This window comes from Malus domestica, chromosome 04 (genome assembly GCF_042453785.1).
Source record: "Malus domestica chromosome 04, GDT2T_hap1".
In the NCBI taxonomy this organism is placed as follows: Eukaryota; Viridiplantae; Streptophyta; class Magnoliopsida; order Rosales; family Rosaceae; genus Malus; species Malus domestica.
In genome coordinates this window covers 27931478-27941990 of record NC_091664.1, presented here as the reverse complement: position 1 = coordinate 27941990, position 10513 = coordinate 27931478, and the positions used below count along the sequence as shown (strand labels likewise).

At 39.0% G+C, this 10513-nt stretch overlaps 1 protein-coding gene and 1 long non-coding RNA gene across 2 annotated transcripts; both read right to left on the bottom strand.

Annotated features, from left to right (window-relative positions):
* Positions 1 to 1073: 1073 nt before the first annotated feature.
* Positions 1074 to 2948, bottom strand: LOC114824432 (uncharacterized). Its single transcript, XM_029101422.2, has 5 exons — positions 2517 to 2948; positions 2289 to 2373; positions 2113 to 2183; positions 1923 to 1979; positions 1074 to 1440 (listed from the first exon to the last, which is right to left on the bottom strand). Exons 1-5 carry the CDS (start codon positions 2625 to 2627, stop codon positions 1273 to 1275), a joined length of 492 nt encoding a protein of 163 aa, XP_028957255.2. The 5' UTR covers positions 2628 to 2948; the 3' UTR covers positions 1074 to 1272.
* A 3973-nt stretch (positions 2949 to 6921) lies between these two features.
* LOC139194927 (uncharacterized) lies at positions 6922 to 9493 on the bottom strand. Its single transcript, XR_011579716.1, has 5 exons — positions 9277 to 9493; positions 9035 to 9194; positions 8861 to 8929; positions 8101 to 8159; positions 6922 to 7111 (listed from the first exon to the last, which is right to left on the bottom strand). It is a non-coding gene; the product is annotated as an uncharacterized lncRNA (long non-coding RNA).
* Between the last annotated feature and the right edge of the window lie 1020 nt (positions 9494 to 10513).

The window sequence follows — 10513 nt, the reverse complement described above, 5'->3', positions numbered from 1 at the left end:
GGGGACATGATAACGAATGTAAGACACGACTTTGGGATTGGGAGGGGTGGGGGGTCCAAGTAAAGCAACTTTGCCAAAATTAAGAGAGAATTGTTGATTGAAATCCAGTGTTTGTCCCACCTCTATCTCGAATCCAACCACACCAAAGTACAACCACCCAACCAGATGATTCCATTTCAATGGCTTTCATAGAACCAAAGGCAACCTCGCAACAACACCACACTTGTTCCAAACAAATACCGGTACTGGATTCGAACCTTTCAAGAGACAGAGAGGGGCGTTGGAGAGAAAGATTGTGTGCGTGGTAGGCTAGTGGAATTGACTAATGGAGATCGCATGATTTAAATTGAATGATCTGAATTACTGAATCTATGTGCTTTGAAGTGTAAGATCCGGTGAGGATCTCAATCCACCTAACTACTGTGGGACTTGGAATTTTAGACAAATAAAATCCCTAGAATTTCGTTTGAATGCAAAGATACCTTGTTGAATGATAGGATTTAAATGCAACGCAATGTTGCCCTATGTGTCGGTCACTCTCCTCGCATGTCCAATCCCTATCCTTGCGTGACCAACCATTATGCACGGAGGCAAGGGAATGACGTTATATACACTTGGCTCTTGTAAGCAGATTTATTTCCCTTATGTTTTTTTAAGAACGGTAGCTTGCTTAATTATCAATCTATTTCAGATGACCTAACATAGAAAGCAACGAGCTGATGATTCAGTGATAAAGAGTGGATTGCGAGGCTTCATTCAAACCAAAAACTGAAGGCCACGGGTTCGAAACCCGCTACTAATGTGGAAGCCAGACTTGTGGTCAAAGAAAGGTTGAAATACCTATGTGAATCTTTCCGACTTCCCAAAAAAGTGGATAACCATGGGATTACCTCGTTGATTAAAATGAAATGGGCAGAAAGACTTTGACAATTGTAAAACGTCTAAAATTGTGGCATTATTTAGTGCATATCAAAATGTTAATTGTGAGGTGAAGAGTAATCAATAAAAATCGATCCGCACCATAATTGTATAGACATTAAATTAAATTAAATTAGAAAAAGAGACCAACAAAAGAAATAAAAGTAAATAAAAATTATTACTAAGGGCACCAACAAACACGTCACCAACAACAAACTGGATTTAACCTACACCAACCTAACAACCTCCAATCACATCTTAATCTGGGAAATTAAGGAATAAAATTAAAATAAAATACAATTGGGTGAGATTATTTTAAACAACACGTTACTTCACATGATCCGGTACATCGCGCTAGCAGCGAGACGTGCTGCGCTTGGCTGTGCTAGCGTTACCTCTCGAAGAGCCGACACGTGGCTTCTTGTTCGCCGTTGGATCCATACCGCTGAAGTCGAATCCCATCATCCCATCTCCACCGACCATATCGTTGAACATCCTCTGGAGATCTTCGAAAATGTCCCCCTAAAATAATAAAAATTGTAATTTTTCTTTTTTTTTTGTCAAATATTAGATTAAAAAGTTGACGGAATTTGAGCTCAGGCCAAGATGCAAGGACAATACTCATCTTTATTATTGTAGTAGAACTTATTTAGATATATTTTTAAAATGACTGAAAACGTTTTTTATGAAAATATTTTTAGAATTAATCCTTAATAAAAATGTAAGTAAATCTTGAAAACACATTTAAAATATTTTTTCAAAAAAGCACATAACTAGTGCTTATTGCAAAAAACACTTAAAATAGTTTTAAAATCCAAAAATATTTTCTTTACAAATATATTCAATTATATTAAAAACACATCCAAACCATCATAGAGAGCCACTTGCATCAAATTTATAATTAAACACCCCGAATTTTTTTTTAAATCAACTGATATTACCATAATATCCCTTGACAAACGAGTAAAGGAAAGTTTATTCCTAAATTACGACATTATCCTTACCTCGTTTTTCACGTTGTTCATCATGGACAGCATTTCGTCCATGAAATCGCAAAATTCCTGCCGACAAATTCACAAAAATTCAGGGACATAAAAGGAAACTGAAAAACAGTGACGTAATTTTCTTTTTACTGTCCTTTTCTTTATCTTTTTTTTACCGCGCATTCCGTACGGTGAAATATTTTTAACGCACCTGGTCTTGCTCTTCAAGGGGGTCGTAGAACCCGGCGTCGTACATTGATCGCTTCGTCCGATCTGAGAGAACTGCGGACAACCAAAACGGCATCGTTAGCGCGAAAAAAGAGAAATTCAAAGGTTACTAGGCTTTTAACTAACGACGTCGTTACGAACGAAAAGTGGCAAAGTTACCTGAGTAGGCCTCTTGGATTTGCTGAAACCGCCGGTTGGCTTCTCCCGCAGCCGTTTGGTTTCGCGCCCTGTCCGGATGCCATTTCTTCAAATTAAAAAAAAACAAAAACAAAAAAATTCATAAATTTACCATGATTTCACAAAAATTCAGCTTTTCTAATGACAGAAACGACGTCGTATGGATTTGCAGAAAACAGAGAACGATGCATTTTGAGGAGGGGGAATTACCAGAGCGAGCTTGCGGTAGGCGGCGCGGATATCAGAGAAGGAGGCGTCCCTGCGAATCCCAAGGACGGCGTAGTAGGAAGATCCGCCGTTGGATCCTCCTTCCTTATCCATCACTCCACAAACCCAACAACAATAAATAATCAAAAATCGAAAAATAGAAAGTAAAATTCAAAAAAAAAAAAGAGAGCCTTCAGAATTCAAAGCGAAGAACTTCGAGAACAGCAAGCTTCTCTCTCAGACCATGGGGGGAAAAGGGAAATTGTGTGTGTGTGAGAGCCTTTCGGAGAGAGGAAGAAGAAGAGGAGGCCCTCTGCGTTTCTCTCGGTTTTTTTAAGTGGCGACGTTTGTCCTGAGACGGAGAAATATCTTGGTTACAGATTCGGCGGGGAAGGTTCGAGAATTTCTTTCCGTACGTGCAAACTGACTCCGTTTGCCTGGTGGCTAGATATTTTCTTTTGGCATATCCATAAAAGGGCCTGAAGTTAAGTTGAATTACGGGCCATTGGGCTTTTTTAAAGCCCAGGCATGTCGGGTTCTCAACTGTCGGATCCTTATGCCCATGTGGAATTGCCTTCGGATAATCAAAAGCGTTTTTATGATGCTTAACAAACAAAAAATGCTGCTAATAAAGATACGCTTAACGAATAAAGCAAACGACGTCGTTTGTCTGATTCACTTACTGTCTGTTTGCTTTTATATATCTCTTGCGCATCTATTTGTGCTAGCCTCTAAAATCCACTTAGATTGATTTTATAATAAGGTATTGCACCCCACGTGACGCTGTAGTTCGGTCATTAATGTCAGTTTGCTTGTGCGCCTCATTTCTGCATAGTAATTTTTATACTGTATTTCTTTTTAGAAGCCAAATTTTCATTTTGATACTATGTACAATATGTTCAATTAACTGCAGGAAAGTAAAACTTGTGAATTATGTATAACTCGTTTTGAAAGTGCTTTTAGACGATTGCAACCGTTTTTAGAGAAAATATTTTTTAAACCAATCTTTAGTAAAAATGTAAGTTAAGCATGAAAAAACACTTGAAGTGCACTAGTTATATGTTTTTTGCAGGAAGCACTTCAAATGCTTTTGAAACCCAAGACATTTTTTCTAAAAGTGTTTTCAGTCGATTAAAAGCTCTTACCAAACGGTCCTAAGCTTAGCACATCTAGGACTAGAATAGTAATTAACAAACTAAGCCAGAGAAGATGAAACTGCATGTCTTCTAGTAGTTCAGATGCATAGGAGGACGCCTTGCCATTCTTTTAGCAGCCACATCCCTACTAACCGAAACCGACCATTTAATGGTGGCACGAAGCTTGCACCAGCATTCCCTGGGTTTCCGTCTAGTCCCTGCGCTATGTACAAAAGAAGGAAGAGAGAAATGCCCGTCTTCTGCTTCGCTACTTGAAGTGAAGTAGAAGCCGCCTGCTTGTCCCCATGTTGGGTTTGCAGGGGAACAAGTTGATGCTTGAAACTGGAAAGGGTTTTCTGTGCCTAAATGACCAGTTGGGACAATTGGCGCTTGAAAACCACCGACAGGCGGCCAACCGCTTTCCCCGTTGTAGATAATGGAGCTAAGATCCTCCATCGAAGAGCTTGCTGCTTCGGAGTTGTATTGGATGGCTAGGTTGTGCCACAGAAACCATTAGCTGATTGCTGCTACCTTCTGCTTGGTAGGGACATGAGGTTGAAGTTGGTGCATGGTTGAAACCTAGTTGTATTGGGAGTTCATCTGTGAAAAAATACTTGGTTTTTAGTTACTTGGAAAAGCATAGGTAAGGCAAAACATGCTAAAATGTCAAGATTTCAAAGAGACGACCAACATACACTTCTAATCAACAACGATATTGTCCCTACGTGTGGATTTTATTTATGAGGTTTCCGATGTGGGATGTTACATTATTCATCATCTAATAACATGTACATAATGTAACATTTAACCTTGATGTGTTAACTGAAATTCAACTTGCTGCATATCAGGGTTTGGACAAGCGAATGAGTCAGCTTGTGGAACTGGCAAAGGCTTCGAAAGGCCAAATATAGTCGAAGCATCGATGGGCAACAAATCTCTTACATTTCGATAAGCCTGCTTCTTCAAAGCTTCCACCCGCATCTTCATACAGAATTAGGGAGCTCATCATTTTTTAGCACTAATGAATATTTTAAATACGCATCAATTCTCTGTCTTCGGAACCAAGCAACTGACAAATTAAGGCAGATCAAGAATACGCGTTAAAGATTAGAAAATGAAAAGGAGCTCGAAAATGTGTAGTACGCGTACCTTCTGATGCGAGTCCGTGGATGGAATTGAAAATGAGACTTATTACGTCTTGCTCAGCTCTGTGGTAGGCATAGAACTTAGGATCGTCCAACTTACAGGCCATAGCATGCACTACGATTGTATCCCATATCTTGTTCGAGATCCCACGCAAAACCTACATATTAGACAGATATATATATTAAACTACGGGTATAAACTACTCTAGGCACACTACTTAGCATAAGAAATGATTTCCTTACATTTCGCAGCGAGGATGCATCTTTCATGTACGACTGCAGGAAGTCCTCCACGGTGCTGATTCCATTCTCCTACAGTCTCTTATGAAAAGCACTAACTAAACTTATACTCAAACTGAACTACCTACTTGGTAAAAGTAAGTCTCCTTTTCGGTTCTGGAACCGGAAATTCAAACTCCTTGCCATCCTCGCCACTAAGATGCCTCTTGAAGTTCATCAAAAACCCGCTCGAAACAGCAGCTAGCAGCAAGTTGGGTTTAGTTTCTAAAAAGCACGTAAGATTTCGAACAAGGAGCAACGAAATCAACAAACTGATCAGTCCTTTAAATACAAAATCTTGGATTGAACTATTGAAGAAAGAAGGTACATGGGGAATTGTGTGCGTGAGCCTGTCGGAGAGAGGAAGAAGAAGAGGAGGCTCTATGCGTTTCTCTCGGGTTTTTTTAGTGGTGACGTTTGTTTGGAGACGGAGAAAATATGTTGGTTACAGACAAGGAAGAAAATATCAGTAATATCGGAAATATCGGTAGTCCGAAAACACGGAAATATCGATGGAAATATCGAGATAATATCGATATCGATAAAAATTACATGGAAACCACGGAAATTGTAAGAAAAACTTGGAAATTTTTATTGAAACTTTGCAGGATGTTTATTTAGTCAATTATCTATTAGTTTATCACAAAAAATTGGAAGGAAATGCATTGCATGATGGATTTAACATTATCAAGTTGATTATATAGCGAGCTGACAAACATTGTGAGTATAGAAAATATGTAGTAATTAATGAAAAAAGTTTAAACACACCATAATCATTTATATATAATGCAAATTTTCAAAGTATAATTCGTGAATTAATGTTTAATTGACGATAAATAGAAAAGACTTTAATATGAAATTAACCTTCGCCTTGTCCATTTATTCTAACGCTTAAAATAAACTATGGATATTAACTTAAAAACGAAAATTTTTAACTTGACACAAAAATTAAAAACCTAAAATTTCTTATTTTCCACCCTCAAACTTAAATCACACATTGTCCTCAAGGTGTGGAAAAGAAAGAACAAACTAAAAAAAAAAACTGGAACTAAGATAAACTAAACTATGTAAAACATGAAAATAAAAATGAAAGAAAATAACTAACAGAGAATGAATTAACAGAAAAATAAAATAAAAAATAAAAAATAAAATAAAAAGGCTTCTTTATGTTAGCCCAATTGCAGCTCACATGCATGCACACACGTGCACCATAAAACCCTAGCTGCAGTTTTGATCTCACATTGGATGCTATGCATCTATCTGCCTCAAGCCCAGAGCTGAGCCATCTCTTCTTTGCATCAAACCCGGAGTCAAACGGCTCTTTATGTCCATTCCTTTGGTTTTTTTTTTTAATTGTAGAAAAATGAAAAAAGCCCTCTGCAATTCCTTGACACCCGAGCCGAACGGCTCTCCATCTCTCATTTCATTCTCTCTCGATCTTTCTCTTTCTCTGAGCTCCCTTCTCCCCCTTTCTCCATTCTCCCACACACACACAGATCTCCCACACACACGCACAGAGACCCAAGGTCTCTCGATCCTTCTCCCACATCGCCTTCTGCTCCTCCCTCGTCGGCGTCGTCTCTCTCCTTTCTCTCTGCACCGAGGGTCCGAGACCCACATACACACACGTACACCATCGCACCTGCTTCAGATTTTGTGTGTTTCATCTCGTCTTCTATTTCATTTTGATACCTAGATCGGAGTCTAGGGTCCTGTTTTACAGTCGGCTGGAGCTGTAGAAGCTCCGGCGTTCTTCTCCGAGTAGCACAGTTCCAAAAATATCGCGATAATTTCGGAAATGTCGCGATATTATCGATAATATCACGATATTTTGACGAAACCCCGTTGGATATGACACACCCCGTCCCGAAGGAGGGCATGCTGGCCGTCACGTGAGAGTGACGTAACCATTTGCACAGTACGGAAGCTTTAAGATACAATTTAAATTGATACACCCGAAGGTGAGTCCTAATTTTGTCCAATCTGTCAGAACACCGTCGAATTCCTCGTAGTCACCACACCTTTGTGATTCCTGAACCTGGAGGGGCGCAAAACCAAAATTGAGTGGGTCAGTAAAACAATTCTTTTCCAAATCCAAACATTTCTCAAAACGTTGTAACCCCTCTCCGTAAAACCTGTATACTTTCCCAGAAATGTAAAATATAAATATACATATATATTCTCAAAACTTCATTTTTACTATCTCAACATTATCTCTTTATCAATCATGCCATGCCATGTCATCTCAACATTTCTCATATTAATTATGCCATGCCACATTATCTCAACAGTAATAAGGTATGAATGCATCAACATAATCATATCAGGTGCAAGAAAGTAATCAACCGTAGGCCCTCTAATAGCCCTATACGGTTGAACCTAGAGCTCAAAATCTATCATTATCACTCTACCGGAGTCACCTCTGTGACCCGTCCGGCCTTCTGCACACAAGTTACGCTCTAGTGCTTCTCATAAATCATCTGTGCACATAATCTAAGGTCACCCACCAGTCGGAATCTCACTAACACTCTCGCGACTGGCCTGTCGTACCCACTCCGCGTGGACTGTACGACTAGCATCTACTTGGATCCAAGGCGAGCGTGCGATGCGGTGAATACTATAAGCACTAAACCATGGTGCAGGATTTGAGCTCAATATATATCATCATCATCATAACAGTAATTAAATACTCATCTGTGCGTCCACCGCACCATTTCATACATATGCATCATAAATCAATTCTTACCTGTGCGTCCACCGCACCAATTCATACATATGCATCATAAATCAATTCTTACCTGTGCGTCCACCGCACCAATTCATACATATGCATCATATATTAATTCATGCATGGCATTTCAACTCACATTTCTATATACTTTTCATATCAATTCTATGCATGGTATTTCACTTCCCGTTTTTCCACATAACTCATATGCATTTCATTTTAAACATATTTTCATTTCAATTCAATTTCTGGGAAACGTCAAGTATATATATATACGGAAAACAAAACTGCCCACTCACCTGGAGTTCGTCCAACAACTCCCTAGCACCACACATCAAGGCGTCACGACGATCGCCGCCTAGAATAGTAATCAAATCCAACCTCAGAATTCATATCGATAGAATATATAACTTATATAAAATACGTCACTACGTAGTTCAATCCGGAAGATCTGCCACTCAGATTTTAAATCCATAACTTCCAGAGGTCCACAATATATCTCTAGGATAACATCCTAAAATTTCATTACCATCCAACGGTTGGATCTCCGTCAATTTCCAAAACTAAGTGACGGTTAACATTCTATATTATGGACTTACAACTCCAATTTCGGAAGATCCGCAAATCGGATTCCCAATCTGTAAGTTCCTATAATCCTCAAATATTACGTATTACAACGTATCAAAGTTTGGTGATGATCCAACGGTTGGATCATCAATTCACATTTTCACCTAATGTGAAAACTATAAAACGTTATTTGAACACCTAACCAACAATCCTTAATAACTTTCTCATACGGTGTTCAATTTAGGTATATGAATATACCACAGTGATCTACTCGACGTCACGGACGTCGACATATTTTTAAAATAATTTTATTTTTATTTATTTTTTATTTTTACTGTAGCACCTTCTTCTTCCTTGGGTCGCCGGACTGGTTTTTCCGGCGGCCGTTTTCCGGGCAGTTTTTCAAATTGCCATAACTTTGTCATTTCTCAACGAAATCAAGTGATTCAAAAACGAAAGTTGTAGCCCTTGAAGAGACAAAGAGAATGGTACCTTGCACAACACCTAGTTCGCCGTGGTTTGGCCGGAAACTGCCTCGAAAGCCTCGGAGGTCGTCGGAAACTGGGTATTTTTCAAATGAGTATAACTTCTTCAATACTCAACGAAATTGAGTGAAACAAAAAGGAAAGTTGTAGTACTTGACGAGACGAAGAGATTGATACCTACCTCGACTCCTAACTCTCCGGGGATTCGCCGGAAAACGCCTCGAAAGCTCCGGCCAAACTTTGAACTTGTCGATCTCCGTGTTCTTACGTCCAAAAACTTCCAACGAAGCACTCCGAGCTTCCTTGGGACCTTACTAAACTCGCTGTGATCTTGTTTTAGCCTAAAACGTAACCAATTCAAAGCTCATGAACAGTGTCATCTCACGGCAACTTTAGAACTAGGGTTTTCGAAGTGAAACTCACCTGAAATTGGTATCCCCGTGCTCGTGAAGTCCCCAGGATCACGATGGTGGTCTTAAATGGAACGTTGGTATAGGTTTTAGGTGGTTTTGGTGGTTGCCCGTGCGTTCGAGAAGAAGAGAGAGAATGAGAGTTTCTGAGGAAGAGCTGAGGAAGAGAGAGAGTATGAAGGACAGTATACGGGAAATGGGGAGGGTTTTGAGGTGTGGGGATCCCACATGTCCAAACCAATCCCAATTTCATAAAATTCCATCATAAAATTTAAGTCTAAGTCTCCACTCCAATTACCAAATTTTTTTTTGGAGCTTAGATATAACGAACGTGAAAATTATACCTTAGTCACGTATTAGGGACATTTCCGTAATTTCATGTCCTCGGAATTAAAAATTCCGGCGCGGGCAGTACAACACTCTTGAGGAGCACCAGTTTGTTGGTGAGAAAGAAAATGGATCTTGAGACTGTTCATTGATTATAGACAATGGAGTCGGGTAACGATTGAGAACCGTTATCCATGGTGATGTACTGATGTTTATTTAACCAGCTCAGAAGTAATTGCGAAGATTCAAAGATTGAATTGAGGTCTGGTTATTACCAATTAAAGATTATGAGCGACGTTGTTCTTAAGATTGTTTTATGAATTATGGTGATGCTATATGGATACTCATGCTGTTTTATGAGTTATTGGATGAAGTATTCCAATAATGCCTTGATAAATAGATATCATTTTCATTGAAGATATTCTGGCATATTCTGAGCCAGAGCAGAGCATGTAAATGTATTAAGTCGGTGGAACAAAGATTGGAAGAATGTCGGTTGTATGCTAAGTAGCAAATGCTAAAGTTAGATGAATCAGGTGGCATTCTGAGATTTGTTATATATTCTTAAGGTATTCAAGTGAATCCTTAAAAGATAGCAGAAATTGAGGAATTGGAACAACCACGAACTGTAATTGAGATTCGGAATTTCTTAGCTTACCAGGCTATCTTGGATGGTTGTGAAAGATTTTTCAGTCATTGCTTTGTCATTGACGAGACTGTTGAGAAAGGAGGTTATGTATGAGTGGGAAGGAAATTGTGAGCAAAGGATTCAACAACTGAAGTATTTCCTCACTCATGCACGTATTTTGGTATTCCCAAAGAATAGTGGTAATCATAAATTTTTAGTGATGTTTCTTGAATGGTATTGGAGGCATGTTGATGCAAATGTTAGGGTGATTGCATACGTTTCACGATAAATGGAA

Excerpts from the sequence above, each read along its gene's own strand:
- LOC114824432 (XM_029101422.2), bottom strand. The coding sequence starts at position 2,627 with ATGGATAAGGAAGGAGGATCCAACGGCGGATCTTCCTACTACGCCGTC. Across the intron at positions 2,374-2,516 it reads CCTACCGCAAGCTCGCTCTG|AAATGGCATCCGGACAGGGC; the intron begins GTAATTCCCCCT and ends TTTAATTTGAAG. Across the intron at positions 1,441-1,922 it reads TGAACAACGTGAAAAACGAG|GGGGACATTTTCGAAGATCT; the intron begins GTAAGGATAATG and ends TTATTATTTTAG.